The 15,912-nt window shown below is 45.3% G+C and overlaps 2 protein-coding genes across 6 annotated transcripts in view; both read right to left on the bottom strand.

Moving 5' to 3' along the window:
• grm8a (glutamate receptor, metabotropic 8a) overlaps window positions 1-3,039 on the bottom strand; it is an 86,435-nt gene extending 83,396 nt beyond the window's left edge. The window contains exon 1 of one of the 2 annotated variants that reach the window (XM_049761236.2): window positions 2,412-3,039. The gene's annotated coding sequence lies outside the window, so the exon portion shown is untranslated. The remainder of the gene's footprint in view (window positions 1-2,411) is intronic. The other variant, XM_049761237.2, reaches the window with a different exon arrangement.
• A 755-nt stretch (window positions 3,040-3,794) lies between these two features.
• Window positions 3,795-15,895, bottom strand: znf800b (zinc finger protein 800b). 4 transcript variants are annotated; one of them, XM_049761241.1, is made up of 12 exons: window positions 15,392-15,895; window positions 13,606-13,807; window positions 9,776-9,851; window positions 8,813-9,116; window positions 8,635-8,730; window positions 7,971-8,114; window positions 7,718-7,889; window positions 7,473-7,653; window positions 7,228-7,390; window positions 6,802-7,163; window positions 5,566-6,648; window positions 3,795-5,132 (listed from the first exon to the last, which is right to left on the bottom strand). In XM_049761241.1, exons 3-12 carry the CDS (start codon window positions 9,827-9,829, stop codon window positions 5,031-5,033), a joined length of 2,661 nt encoding a protein of 886 aa, XP_049617198.1. In that variant the 5' UTR covers window positions 9,830-9,851; window positions 13,606-13,807; window positions 15,392-15,895; the 3' UTR covers window positions 3,795-5,030. The 4 variants fall into 4 exon arrangements, with proteins under 4 accessions (XP_049617198.1, XP_049617199.1, XP_049617197.1 ...); XM_049761242.1 differs by lacking the exon at window positions 13,606-13,807; XM_049761240.2 differs by lacking the exon at window positions 15,392-15,895 and having other exon boundaries at window positions 13,606-14,102.
• Window positions 15,896-15,912: the final 17 nt, after the last annotated feature.

Genomic DNA, 15,912 nt, shown 5'->3' with positions numbered 1-15,912 from the left:
ACTAGTGAAAATGAATGTTTATTTTTGGGTCTTTCCCATTAGCGTTTCAAGCTAGTTAACATTGAAAATTAATTCTCCAATGTTTTCAAAAATTAACGTTATTTTTTGGGGAAATTTTAAGAGTACAAATGGTATCGGTGCTGGGTATCAGTATCAAAGTGGTATCGAAAAAAGACAAAGCTCTTTTTTGCTTTGGTGCCACCTTGTGGCAGGTTGACGTCACGGAAACAAATTGGATTTGAGGAGCTTCATTCAGCCCAAAAAAAAAAAAAAAAACTGCCACCATTTTCTGGCAGTTTTACTAAATTACAGATCGTTTTAGCGTGAACGTTAATTACTCGGTGATTTTCTGCGATACACTATTTGCAGCAAATAAAAACTTTTCAAACCAATTAAATGGAACTGGATAATTTCCCAGGGCGTACCTGATTTTTCACAGCTCACCGATTGGAAATCCTTGAAATAAATGACGATAACTGAGAATTTTTGCTTTGGGTCAGATCACCGATGAGGGACTTGAAACTTTTCGGGACTTCTTCATCACATCTTCGGGCTAATCCAGCATGGGAGTTCAACCACTTGGCATCTCAAGAAAAAGTACCCGTGCCCAATTTCATCTTGAGGGCTCCTAATAGGTTTAAGACTCCAGTCGCAGCCTGAATATCTTCCACTCTGGCTCTCGTTTTGCGGATCCAGCTCTAATTCAATTGTGTCCCAATTAATTCATCACTTCCTCGCCTGTGAATGGAATGAGGTCAAAACCACGACAGGACATACGAGGGAAACGGACTGCGATGATGAAGAAGCCGCTTTTATGTAGGTTAGCCAGATCTGCTAGCACGGTACAATTTTAGACCCTGAGCACGATTTTGTTTATTCAACACTTTTTTTTCCAGGGCGGATCAAATGTCACGATATGATAATCCTATTGTGTTAGAATACACAAACATGTGGAACTGCCAACAACCAAATTACTGCAAAACAACAAAAATATAAAGATTTAACATGAATATTCATTGAAAAAAATGGGATTAAATTTGATTTTTGTATTAAACAACAAAAGAATCTGGAAATTCCAATGGATACAATTTGATTGGCTAAACTTTCATCAGAGGATTCTTCTACTGATCCAAATTTCATTTTCATGTTGAAATCCAACAAAAACCAAACAGACAAGTGCGTGACTGACTCATCGTCCCTCTTCATCGGACTGGCAGCGGTGAGTTTGGCTCACTTGTCGCTTCACTCTACCTTGTCCTCTTTTATTCCCGCCACCGTCTCCCTCCGCGAGACTCCGGCATCCCCCCCCCCCCCGCCCCTCGTCCCTTGTCTTATTTACACCCCCCGCGTCCCTGCCTCCGCCTCCTCTTCTCCATCATCGCTCCATCACTCTTGCGCAGGCCTCCACTCGTCTCCGGGGAGCTCGCTGCTCTTTTCAGCAAGTGACAGTCCTCCAAACCCCAACGGTGCAACCCCCCCCCCCCTCCCCCCCCCCCCAGAAACAACCCCACCCTCGCTCCAAATCACAGCAGGTGTTACTGCTGCGGATCGGATTCTCATCTTTTCGCCACCATTCATTGCTGTTTTATCTGCGCTGCTTTTTCTAGCATCTGTGACGTATGATCTGGTGGGAGAGCAAGATACGACCAGACCCAAAGCAATAACTCAATGCGTAAAAAAAAAATTTACAGAGTTGCTTCCTGTCCCACATGTACAAACATGACACAAGTAACAATTAACAAAACTTGTTGACACAAAATGAAGAAAGTAAGAGGAAACCATTTTAAATCAAATTATCCCAAGGAAAATGTCTTACATCATATTTACGGAGACGATGTGCCAAATTGAAAACAGCCAGATCCAGACGCTACTAGTAGCACTGCTGTCAGTGTCAGCTGAAGAGGATGCAGTTGAGATGAAGCACAATATGTTGATTAATGTAATCTAACACTAAAAGCGTTGGTGTGATTCACTTATTCCATAAAATGATTTAATCCAGTTGAGCAAATTCAATTGGAACCAATTCACTAATTTATTTTGATTGATAAAAAATACGGGTCCCACTGCTTGAATAATGACCAACACTCCACCCTCATATATTACACAAGGAAGCTTCGACAGTTACAACAATATAAGTTCTCAGCAATAGAAACAATGACAGGTAATATGATAAAAAAAATGGAAAATACTCGCCCATAATCTGATTATGCAGCTCATATAGGGTCCCATAAGATCTGCATGCAGTCTCATTAAATGAGACAGTGCCATCCTCTGTGAAAGATGAGGAAACACCACTGCAATATTCCCTTTGAGGGGGAAAGCTCTAAGGTGGGCTTCTGTTACCCACGCACGACGCAAAGAATGGTAATGTTGGAGTCACTGGTGGAATGTGAATGGAGGAAAGAAAATACCTTAAAGTCTTCAGAGTGTGGAAGATGAGGAGTATCCTCCCCGAGTGGACTTCCAGTCTTCTCTCGTGCGGGGGTCCCTCCAAGAGAAAAAAAATAAAAATAAAGCAGTCCTCCTTGAGTGTGATATCCTTATCCACGACAGTTTAAAAAAAAAAAAAACGTAATTGAAGACGCCCAAATGTTGCTAGAAGTGCTCCTTGCTTGTGTTTACAGGTAAATATCGAACGAAATACCGTCCGTGGGACGAGCGCAGCTGCCTCAATCAAGCGCTCCCCCAAAACGTGCGCGCGGCCACGAGAAGGTAGAGGGAGTGCGTGCGCGCGACACGGAGAGAGAGAGTCAGACTACGTCACGACACGTCAATAATCAGAAAACACCTGCATTCGTTTCACGCGTTACGTCAACAGCTGGGAACTCAATTGAGCCGCACGAACGTCAATCAAGTTTATCGATGCGTGTTGATAGGTTAGATAGTTAACGGGGAGAATATGTTACAATTTTACACGAGCGCGTCAATATGTCAAATCCGCCCTATTGATTGCCTCAACTTGAGTCAATATTTTTCGATTACGCCCATTGATTGTCATAAGCACCGCCCACCGCGAGAAACAGGAGCGTCATGGATCTTGGTGTGGGAGTGGAATTAAAATAAATGAAGCGCATCCCATCTGCGTTGTAATAACAATTTGATCAGCCGCGAGGAACGCGATTGGAGGAGCCCCACGGGGGTTCGCTTGTGTGTTGATTGGAGGGTGAGGGGGGGAGGTGAGGGGGGGCGGAGTGCAACATGTTCAATTTGATGGTTGGGACTCCGCTGCGCCTATAGGAAAGAAATATGTAACACTAGCGTTATCTTGAGGCCAAAAGATGCCATTGCAACAAGTCTCGTCGCCTTAATTTAGCGTTTTTTTTTAAATTAGGCTTAAAAATTTCGTTTTAATCAATATATCTCATTACGTATTGAAATTAAAAAAATATTTATACCATTTTGCCTTACGAGTTAAATTCAAAATCAAAATATTTACATTTTCACCTCTAACATAGTGTCCTTGTCCATCCATTTATTTTTTTAAATTCCATTCAAATCCACACTTTGCCCTGCAATGTATACACGATGGAGGAATATTCAAATTTGATCCAAAACAAATTCCTCGCATCACGCTTGACAACGTCAGAAGAATGACTTCACGACACACAAAAATAAATCAAAGCTATATCGTCGAATAGGAAATGACAGGCAAACGAGAAAATGGAAATATGGGCAAAAGCAATCGCAGTCACGGTAAATGAAGTCTGTCTGTGAAAGAGATAAACAAATATGATGGATGTGGCTTTATTATTCATACCTGAGAGCGACAAAAGAAAGTCAGACGAAAGTCCCACTTAAAAGTTTGAACGTTTATTTGTGTGTGGTTTGTACATTCTAGGAACATTTGAAAGATACCTTAAAATGACAACATGTAAAAGAAACTATTCCCTGGCTAAACTTTTTAATTCTCATAACACGCTCGCAAAAAAAAAAAAAAAAAAGCTCCACCTGTCAGACATAGAATATGAACTATTGTACCTATTTCAATTAATATTAACATATCCAACGAGGAAGAATAATTCCTATATTTCCACCCTTCTCATATCAAACTTGTTGACTCGCACATCTATTGTGTAAAAATAGTTTCCAACCTTTGTTCCATTCCTGGCTTCTTTCTTTTCGAACATTATTTACATTTGGTCTTCATCTCGCCAGTGTTTTGCAGACTACCTGACCACCTAAATTGATTTAACTAAATAATTAATACGGGGGGGCAAAAGTAGAAATGTAAGGAGTGTGGCAAGAACTCAATACATTGGTCGCATTTTGTAATCCAACCTTCAGATCTTTAGACTTCTTCTAACTGAAATGCTACAGATTATCTCAGTATTTAAATGTAAGGAAATAACCTATATATTTATATGTATATATACACATATGCTCTTTATATAATTTACGAACTGACGTTTTGAATGGGTGCGTTTTCACCCCAAAAAAAAGAGAGGTGGGGGGGGGCTGTTCATCTTCATCCATCAATGGTTCTTTCAGAATATAAAGTTTTCATAGGTAGCAGCACCATCTTCTGGCCACTTTTTGCACTACACGCTGCTTTCTTCTGGAGTTCCTCTTTTAGAGAAAAAAAATATTAAAAATGTATTTCTCCTGGGGGAAAAAAAAAAAATAGGTGGAAGTTTGTCCCTGTTCTTCTTGTTTGTTTCTTTCGTGGTCCGCATTTTCAATCGACTTCCCGAGGCGAGCATTGTGCCAGCCGAGCAGACAGGAGACGGAAGGTGGGAGGAAACACGGCCGGAGGAAAAAGGAGGCACGAGACAAAGAACTCCATTTCACAAAAAGGAAACAGCTGGGAAACGTTTTGACTCAGCTCTTCACGGGACCTGTATTCTACATACTGAGGGGAATAAATAAAGGGGTACAAACGCACCTCTTAAGCCACTAGCTCAAGTACGCACTCACATTTTTTGTGTGGTGAATGTTTTGGCCCGGGGGGGACAGGCGAAGGGGGCGCGATGGGAAAGAAAGGAAACATTTGGGAGGAGCAGAGAACTGGTTTCTTACGGTGCATTTCTTCTTTACCACACTAGCGATTTGGAACGTGTGCTAACTCCTTTCCTCCTGCTGCCCGCTGCCGTTGCTGCGTTGCGGTGACTTCGCTTGTGAGACTCCAGGTACAACTGGAAACAGACAAAATAATAAATGTTGTCAAAATAGGACTCATTGTTTAGTGGCTTAAACATAGAAAATGTGATTTTGGTTCACAGGCTCCCTCTTGTGGTAAGTAAAAGAAATCGCCAAATTAAATATTCAAACAGTGGCTTAAACTTTGTTTTGTAATCCAGCCCAGTACATTTGTTGAGCACAATTTGATTTATTTAACCCAGAAATACATTTGCATTTCATCTAAGATGGTATGTGGAGAGTGAATAATTTTTAAAGTATTTCTTTTAAAGATCTGAACTTTGTGACATAATAAAAAAAAGAAATGTGACGGATGAAAGGTGCTCCTGAGGCGCTGCAGTGTGATGGCATTTGTGATGTCAATTCATCAAATTGTTTTGCTTCTGATTCAAGTCAGGACAAAAAGAAAAGTGAAAAATGTGAGCGTACCTTCTTTGCAAAGGCACGTCCACATTGGTCGCAGGCGTGCAAGGAGAAGTTCTTGGTCACTCGGACTTCGGTGGAGGTTGATCCGGAAGTGCCGCCGCTCTCGGACGGCGCGTCGTGGCGGCGGGTGTTCGTCGGCAAGGCGGAAGATGGATTGCGGTGATGCGAGTGCTTGTCGCTGCGGCGGGTCATTGGGGGGCTGATAGGCCGAGGTTGGGCTTGTTGACGCTCTTGTTTCCGCGTAACGGGCGGCGAGGGGGCGGGAGATGGGGACGGCACCTCCGGGGTTTTCCGGGCGGAGGTGGAAGGCGGCGCCGCGTCTTGCTTGCGGGTGACGGGAGGTGACGGGCAAGGGGAGGACGTAGTGGAGGTGTGGCGTCCGTTGACTTCCCCCTTGCTGCTGCTGCCAGCCTTCTTGGGGTTGGTGTTGCTGAGGACGGCCTCGGCGAGCCTCTTCACCGCCCGGCTCTCCAGTTTGGGCATGATCTTGGCCAGATAAGGCGACGACTTCTTGTGCACCACTGTCACGTGACGCAGGACGTCCCGCTTGCGGCGCGACTCGTAACGGCAAAGTGGGCAGCGGTAGAACTTGATGAAGATTTCGTTGCCGTCCATGTGCAGCTCGATGTGCTTGGACAGGTTCTGACGGGAGCTGAACTGGCGTTTGCACAGCTTGCAGAAGAGCTGCTTGAAGTCGAAGCCCACCGACAGTTTGTTTTTGGCCGCCGGACTACCGGACGACGTGCCGGCTGCCGCCTTGGGGCTCCACGCCGTCTCCTCCTCCTTGACTTTCAGGGTGGCCGAGAGCCCGGCGGCACTTTTTGACGATCCGGTGCTATGAGTGGGAGACGCAGGTGGACTTTGGTCCATTTCCTCATCTTGCTCGTCTTCTTCTAAGGGTTCAACCGCTTCTTGTTTGACTTGGATACTGTTGCTAGGCAGCACTTTGCTGCTGCTGCTGCTGCTGCTGCTGCTGGTGTTGGTCACAGGTGGAGTTGGCGTTGTAGCAGTTGACGTGGTCACTGATCGGTTACTTTTGACGCTGTATATCTTGTGGACGATGCGCATGTGTCTTTTCAACATCAGCTAAGAGACAAACACTTCGCATTAGATCGACAACAGATTTACAGGGTTCCAAAAGTAGCCTTAAGGATTTTTAAAAATGGATACAGTGAAAACAGCAGGGGCCCCAAAATTGAACCCTGTGGAACACCGTACGATAGGGCAACCAAGACTAACCTGCGAGCTGTAGTTCCTCTTGCACAGCGTGCAGCGGCTCGGCAGTTGGCTCTGAGATGTCGTCTGAGGTTGACTCTGAGGCTTTGCGCGGTTCTGGTTCAGAGGTGCCGCTTTGGCGGTGACAGGGCCTGACTTGGAGCTGCTGCTTCGCGGCGGCGAGGCACTGTTGCCCTTCTTGGGTGGGGTGGCCTCCAGAGAGAGTGGCTGGCCGGGCCGCGAGGCGATGGCGGGGGTGATAGTGTCCCGTCGCAGACCGCGATGCACCTCGTCAAAATGGCGCCGCACGTTGGTTTTGGTGGCGAACACTTTGAGGCACACGGGGCACGACTTTCCCGGCGGTGTGCTCAGTGACTGTGGCCGACCTTCACAATAAGACCACATTTTAGTTATCTCAAAAAACACAAACGGAAGACAAGTGGGACTAACCTTTCACCATCGAGAGCAGGCTCGTCGGGACCGTCCGCGTCTCGGTGAACTTGCGGAGCTCCTCCAGTTTGGTCTTGTGCATTTTGCGGCAGTGGCGTCGGATGCTGCGGCGCGAGTTGAAGTCTTGACCGCACAGACAGCACGAGATCGTAACGTCCTCCACCTGGACGGACAACTGGCATTAGGTCTGACTTGATGATGTCATTATTATAACCTCACCTTGACGTGTGATTTGCAACACCTACCCCACTAGTGGATCCCTCGTCCTCAGGCTGTGGTGCCGCTTCTTTCGCCTCCTCCTCTTCCGCCTCCCACCTCTTCCTACCCTGGCTGTGCGCTGGGCTCTCTGGACCACGGGGCTGGCTGGTCTGGTTGTTGTCAGCCTCCCCAGTTTCTCCTTCCCATGCGACTGGACTCTCCCTGGCACTGGAGAATGCCACATGTCAGTGATGAAGAAACGACAAGTCAGTTCTGGCGCCACTAACAGTACCTGGGCGCTCGCGACGGATACCGAGCCAGTTCCTCTTCGGTGGTGAGGTACTGGTACACGGCCTTGCTGGTGCTCTGGATGGGCTCCAGTCGTACGACATAGTCCGGTCGGTCTGCTCTGTGATAGATGATGTCTGTCAAATCCTGAAGGGCCGCGCTTTGTCGGTCATCGCCTAAAGGCACACAAGTCGAAAGTTGAGAGACAAAACATTAGGTACGCTACATCTAAATAACGTTGACACTGTCAGGCTCACCGTCGTGTTCCGGCAGCCGTGACAAACAATAGTAGTCTTTGTGTGTGATGAGGTTGGGCAGGCCTCGGAAGAGACTTCGACACACCTTACACTCAAAGATGGTGTCCACCTCCCTCAGCAGCATGTGCCTCAGTTGGCTGGTGCCTGCACGCACAAAAAACGATGTCGGAAATTAGAGCACCGATACAGCGTGTCGGCCATTTTGTAATTGATGAGCGTTACTATATCGTGCACCGTGTAAAAATTGGTGCCTTGAGATTAGAGCTGAACAATTAATCAAATTCAAAGCGACAGCCCAGTGTAGCAGAATGCAATTTAAAAATTGCAAGGAAGCAATTAGGCTGGAAAAACTAAGGAAAAAAAAAAATCAAACCGTGCCCCTCGATAAGTTCTGTGCTGAAGTAGTGAAAAAGAAAAGATGAAAGTGATATTATTCAAATAGAGACAAAATCATTCAGCCTTACAAATGACATAAGACTTGCGATATTAGCATTCATATCATATATTCTTTATCCTCTGTAAAGAGCAACCAACACTATCACGGCTTAGCGAAGACTTGTGACGGGCTTTACATTTTATTTCATTTGATTTTATGAATTACGATTCCACTCATTCCATATTCAGTATATGACTATTTGGTCAAGTGTGAATGTGTGTTCCAAACCTGAACGAAAGCATTCAATAATCTGATGGATTCCAGATTTGGAGGTGTGCAGGGGCTGCTGGAGCACAGGAGGATCTCCGGGCTCCACGCAGTGACCTTGAAAGAGACAAAACAATGAGACCCTTTGTTACTTCTAAGTGGGGCCATTCATCATTTCAGAAAGTTGGGCGATTGTTACCTGCGCTGTGAGTGCCAGGGGTGGTCTGCTTCAGCCAGTCCTCGGTCTGACAGCTCTGGTCCCGGGTGTCGGGGGCGGGTCCCTTGTCGGGCTCTGGGAGCAGAGGGGGGATGGGCTTCCACAGCGGCTTGGCCAGGGCAGAGCAATCACCCTTTGCCAGGATGTCCGCTGGGGTTTCTGGAGGACTTTTAGCCGCTGCCTCGGTAGGAGGGGGAGTGCCGAGGTTGTCAGAGACGCACTCCGGCGGCGGAGTTGGTTCCGTGTTCGAACTGTGTGGAATTTCCTCCGCATCTGGTTGGGGGGACTAAACCAACGAGGAAAATAAACAAAACCAAGTGAGGAGGGTTATAATCACAAAATGCTTATGCTAATCTTGGTAGCCTGTTTATGGTGTTTTGGATTACATGTTAGCATTAAGCTAGCAGTTGGTTTTTAGTGCACTTTTTTTTTATGCAACAGTTTAACGGCTAACTTTAACTAGGAGTGACAAACACATTTCATCGGCTGCATTCCGCTCCACTGAACTAAATTGACTAGTCTGACCTAGAATGAATTCCGTGCATGTAATGTCATCAATCCTTCGTATCCAGGGGGTGAAAGTTAACCTCATGACATCCACACACACCTCAGTAGATTAGTGACATGAGCGTGCGTTGGTGTGTACCAAATCGGCTGCACCCGCCTGATCTTTTCTCCACCTCCACCCACCAATTTATCCTCATCATCTTACTCTCACTGCCCCTCTCGTCTGTCTCTCTCACGCAGCACGTCCCCGCTGCCCTTGAAAGGGGATAAACAACTCCCACACTGTGGCGCCTTGCTGAACATCAGTACGGCGCAAAGTGGCCCAACTGGACTCGGAACTGGCGTGGATTCAGCAAATGACTTATGTTGTGGCAAATAAATGTATGGAGGAACGAAGGTTTCTGGTGCAGTTTTAGACTTTTTTTTTTTCCCCTGTACCTGTTGGCGGACAGTGTGAGCGCTCTTCCTCCCGGCTGACTTGGTCTTCACCATGGTGCCGACGCGCTGACTTCACCTGTAACATATGACAACAGAATTGGAAAATTTAGTGGATCTGTTTTTTTTTTTTTAAATATACTTCGTCATCAGAAAATTAAATAAAAGTGTCCCAGGTTAAGATTTTCATATTGAGCTTTTTCATCAACAACCCTGAATGTGAATTTGGACTGATGTCTCCCTCTAGTGGACGTACAATGCACTATATAAGTGTAAAATAAATAATTTATACTAAATACAGATGCTCACATTGTTTTACCAATTAAACAGCATTCATTGTGTCTCTACTACCATCAAAACTAGTAAACCAGTCCAGCTACCCCCCCCCCTTCCCGTTTCATCCACCATCTGTGTCTGCGCGTCACTTTTAATTATAACAATAAAAGTGATGAATTGGCAAAACAAAGATAGCTAACACCTGTGTGATTACGCTATAGTTTTATGATTATTTACCGGCTGACGCTAAAAGATCAGCAAACTGTTTATGTAAATAGTAGAAATCAAACAGAAAAAAAGAATCAGCTTAAATAAACAGTAGTCAGCCATGTTTATCGTTGTAGTTCACAGAAAAGTCCATTAGAGGGAGACAAAGCTGCTACTAAAATGTTGTTGTTCCCCCATAAAATGTAAAAAGTTGAGTTGTTTCGTTCCGACTCCAACAGGGAAGACACCTGTTACCCGGAAGGACAGAAAAGAGGATACTGAGAAACCATGCAACAGTTTTTTCTCTTTTTTCTTTCTTTCAAGAATAGCTCAAACAAAGGATGACATCAATGAAGTAAGTCAGCAGTATTTTAATGTGTAACTCAAACTGACACTAAGTGGGTTCATTTGAGTGCTTGAGGCACTCTCGCACTGAACACAAAGGAACCCATTTATCTCCAAATTTCAGCGGAAATCTTGAATATTTTTTTATCCCGCTAACCGACCAACACACGACCCTACAAACCTAACCTCAACAAACCCTTCCGAGCCAGTCGACCGTCCGTCTCCAGTCTTAGCAAATGGATGGTTTGATTGCGAGATCATGCTGAAATGTGTCTCCCAAATCCATCTCTAAGTCTTGCCAGTTACATAATTTATGAGCAAATACGTGATGCTGCATCCTCAGTGATAATCCACGGCGCGGTTTAAGCCGGCGAGGCGAGACACAAACCCCGAGAGACGACGTGCAAACGGTCAGGGACTCGAGAAGGAAGCAGTCGGTGCGTCCCGGTGGCCATGGAGAAGAAATCCAGACAGGACTTCTTCCCGATGGAGCGATGCCACACTCTAGAACCGATGTCAATTTTTTTTGACCAATTAATCACCCGATTAATTTTAAAAATGCTGTAATGCATGAAATAATCAAAAAAACGTCCTTAAGTCATATTTAAGGACAGAAAGATTTTTATATAGATTTACATGGAATAATTATTTTACCCAATGTTTGAAGGGCCATAATTGCTCGATTTAATATTAAAAATAACCTCCAAATGTGCTCCAAAAGCCAATATTGAATTTATCTTCAGTTTACAAAGGGGGAAAAAAACAGTTTACTGACACAGCTTAAAATCTCCAAACAAAAGATGCAATCAGACGTCTACTGCTCGTACGTACTCGGTCTATCTTCCATCTGTTTACGTTTGCTCCGGCGACAACACTTGATATATATACAACCTGTCAACAGTGTCTGATAACCGACAGACAAGCAGCTCATTTTCATTAAAAGCAATGACGATTGAGATAAAAACAAGAGAGGGAGGAGATAAAATAGTAAATACCCGTATTTGCATCACGTTCAAGTCTTCCTGCGGTGTTCACAAAATCTACAAAGTCTACACACCCCTGTTCAAAATCTCTTCTCCGCCATTATTGGCATATAAAAGAAATTATTGGGAGGGGAAGCAAAAATAAACAAGACAATGTGGTTGCACAAGTGTGCACACCCTCTAATAACTGGGATGAAGCTGTGTGTTAAGTGCCTCTGATTAGCCCCAAACAAATCGCTGCTCTTCTAGTCGTCTTTTCCTGACATGCCATATTTTCTCCACTTTCTCCATCCCATGTTTCAGTATTACAAAAACAGGCATTTTAACAGGGGTGTGTAGACTTTTACATTGATGCAAAGCATCCAGAAAAAAAATGCACTTCTCGCTTGAGGTGGTTACGAAGTTCAGGGCGCTTTACTTCGAGTGTAAGTCAAGCAATGCAAACGCTGGTGGCGTTTAAAAACACAAGCGGTAACGCGCGGCGCGTCACGGTGGTGGAAGCAAACAAACCCACGCGTGACTTCCCCTTACCCAGCGCGTTTACGGGGACTAACGATCCACGCGTGATCTACCCACGACGCGAATGGTCGAGGGGAGGAGGAGGAAGAAAAAGAAAGGGTGGACCGTTCAGCTCTGGCCGGCCTGCTCACTTGAGATAACTGGAACTCGCTTTCGATACAGGGCGAGGAGGTATAGAGCCGTGGCCGGCTTTCGAGCTCTCTTTTCCGGCTTGATGATACTTCCGATACCGGAGTACTGGAGGGTGTTGCCGGTCGGGCGCATTGTGCAAAGCCGCTCCAGCCCGGCTGCATAAACGGGAGGGCCGTGACGCAAATACAACCGGGCGATTTAGAAATGACACATCCCGTGTTGTGGTCGCGCGTAGAACCGGATGATCAGATCACGCACGCTTTGGATGCATTACTTCTTTTTTTTTTTTTAATTAAACTCAAGGCGTATATCAAGTGATGCTAAAATGTCGCGATAGATCGTGTGCTTGTCTAGTGGAAACATGCAAAGTGAGTCGAGTGGCCTCGCCGTGGTGGCCGCTAGGACGCATGCACTGCCTGATCCGGCAGGGGTGGGGGGGCGGTGGGGGGACAGCCCGAGTGGGACTTAGGAGCGCATTGACGGGCCATAAAGGGGGCTGGCGCGGTGACTATTGTGCTCCCTTTTTTTTGTGACCAAGAGTCCCAACTATTTACAAAAGGTTGGCCGGTGCACGGTTGGCGGTTGGGCCAGCTGCGCAAAAAGCAGCAGCGCCACCGAGGTGCTTGCGCAGCGGTCGGACTTCCCCACTTTTTGTGCAAACTCTCCCCACTCGTATTTTTGCGTAAAGCGAGTCAGCGCGCGGGGTTGTTTCCTCTCCCGCAACGGCCCGCATTTCCCCCCGTCACCAAACGTGCTCAAAATCCCCTTTTAGTCGCTAAAATGGCGTTTAGAAGCGACAAAAAGCGTGTTAGCTTGGCTCGAAACGCACCTTCCGCGCCATCGTGGTGGAGGCCCCCCTTCGTAGCGACTGCAGCATGGCTGGGAAGTGCGGCGTAAAGACGAGTTGAGCCGGATAAAAGCACGCACAGACACCGAATAAACACGACATCCACCTCGGTGTTAACGCCACGGAAGCGCCCCAGGCCGCCCGGGCTGGCTTAGCCCCACGACGGCGGTGCTAATATGCGCCAAAAGCTCCAGCACCTTTTCCAAGAGGCAGCAGCCTGGCGCACAGAACCGGTGACCCTTCCATCTTTGCGCGTCCTTCCACCGCACGAAAGCGTCGGCTAGCCTCTGCTTCGGTCGCCGATCTCGCTTAAAACACGCCATCGAGGCTGTGTGCACATCCCGCGGGGCTTAGCGCGGAGTGTTTGGGCTGCCCGAAGCCCATGGAAGCGTGCTCGCCGCGGCCGGGCAGAAACGAGGGCGATGACGCCATTTTCTGCAAAAACAAGCAGGCTCGGGAAGCCCGAAGCGGAGGCGCCGAGAGCCTTCCGTGCATCGCCAAACCGCATCAAAACGACTGCTTACCGTGTATCTCCTGCCGGGTGTTGTGTCGAGGAGGCTACGCGAGCCGATTCGGCCGATCCGGAGCGTATTCGGCGTGGCTGGTTCGCTCGTGCCGTGCGAAGTTGCACTGCGTGCCGCTGCCTTTGTGCACCCAGAGGAGCCTCTCGGGCGCCGAGGCTGCCTCTGCGCAAAGGTGCACCCTCTTCCCCCCGTCCCACACGGGCTACCAGACGATCAAGGGTGACAACAGATGAGAATTGATCAAGAGAAAAAGCAAACACATGAAAGAACAACGACGCGTCGTCGTTACGATCCCATTTGATTTCTTTGCAGCTTTAATCCAAAGGCCACACACGTCTAGCGCCAAATTTGTGTCGCCCCCAAAACGCGCAAGCGAACCTTTGACAACACGAACTCTCCAACGGGGCGCTTTAAGCTGTACGTCAAAATCAAACTAAACGTACTTATATGCGCAAAGTTGTGGCACGACAAAAAAGATTAGTCAAGAATAATATTTATAAAAAATAAAAAACGTTCCACTTGTGTATTATTGATTTTACTGACAATAAGTCAGAGGTGACTGAAAAACATTGGTAAGATCAGAAGTTATGATTCAACTAAAATAAAGTATAGCATAACAAGTGTTATTCTTTAATATATCAACTGAATTTAGACCTCAAGCAACCCCCCAAAAACAATTCTCTAATAGAATTTCCACACTTTTAAGTAGGTTAAATGTAACAGATTGAGCTGATTAATCATCTAGTCAACTTTACTCCTGTGCATCGATGTTACTTGAAGTCGGTTAATCGTGCTTGTGGCATCTCCCCTTTTAACTGATTTGTCAGAGCTAACAAAAGTACTTACTCTAAGTACTGATTCCAGCCTGGATTTAAATGATAAAAACAAAAAAAAAAAATCAAATAGAATTTCAAACAGGTTGAACGACTAATCCACTAGTCGACGTCATTGCTCTGATTTGAAGTTTAATTGAGAATCCTATGAACTAAATAAGGTTTTTGGCATCTCATTTACCAATCTATTTACAAAAAATAATAATAATCTGTGGTTTTGATTCATGTCTATATGCTGGTCCGTCAAACTGACCATTTTCCATGGAACTATCATTTATTTCATTTTTTTTTACCGGCCTTATTTTAATTTCATTCCAGGAGGAAGACCAAAATTAATACATCATGCGAATTTATCTACTTAAAGTATTTTCATTGTGATGGACAAGGTTGAAATAGAAGAGGTTAAAAATACAATTCACATTTTGAGAACTTGGCACAATAGAAACAAACAGGGCACACAAAAGTTGTAAACTGAAAATACACAATTAGAAAACTTTTTATGATATCCAATTTCAGTGCTACTGTCTTAAACGGACTCATTTTAGCAAGTTACCATGACCGCAATGCTAACGTTTGTTAGCTTAGCTCAAGCTAGTATCACTGAGCTGTAGCTTGTTATGCTAACTTCCAAAACTTTGACCGAGTAACACAACTCGACTTGAGTTACTGTAATGCTGCTAATAATACTAAAATACGAACTTACCTTATATGCTTCCGGAAATTAGACTAGTTTTAGTCAAAGGTTGATATAAAGTAGACATGTTTAACAAGAGTAGCACTTGTAAAATCAGGTGATGCTAATAAAACTGGCTTCATCCAGGTGCGCCAAACAACTTGCATATACTTTTTTAGGGACTACAGAAAATAAATGACTAAAAAATAATTTACGAGCTTGTTACTATTAAAACGTTCAATTAAAAAAATCTTTTAGAAACCATGTGTATTATACTTACAAGTTCAACAACTGAACTCTCCGAAGGCAGCGATTCTTTCACGTACCACTAGAGGGAATCTGCAAACAATACTGAGAAAGACTTTTACAAATGGGGTGGTAACTAACAACAACAACAAAAAACATGTTCTACGAGTGTTCCAACTATCTTTTGGGTCTTTCCTAGAGGAGGATGAAAGCAAAGCTACAAAAGGGGTGACACAATATTCTTAAGCACCGGCATTAATCCATTATCATAAGAATGCTGTTTGCATTGAGGATGAGTGGGCTGAAGGTTTTGTGTTGGGGGTGCCGGGGCGGGCGTCGGTGCTGCTTGGAGAATTTTAAAATGTTAAAAATAAGCCAAAATATTATTATTGAGCTTTTAGAATTAAACCTAAAAAAAAAAAAAAATCAATGTCAAGTGTGCATCCATTACGAGCAGACTTACCTTCCAGAGGTCAACCGCGACTTCAGTATAAAACTGTACGGACATAAAAAACTTCCACATTTATAATTCCAGATCCAAGGTGAAAAGATTCT

This window comes from Syngnathus scovelli, chromosome 22, assembly GCF_024217435.2.
Source record: "Syngnathus scovelli strain Florida chromosome 22, RoL_Ssco_1.2, whole genome shotgun sequence".
Classification (NCBI taxonomy): domain Eukaryota; kingdom Metazoa; phylum Chordata; class Actinopteri; order Syngnathiformes; family Syngnathidae; genus Syngnathus; species Syngnathus scovelli.
This window is presented reverse-complemented; position numbering and strand designations above follow the sequence as displayed.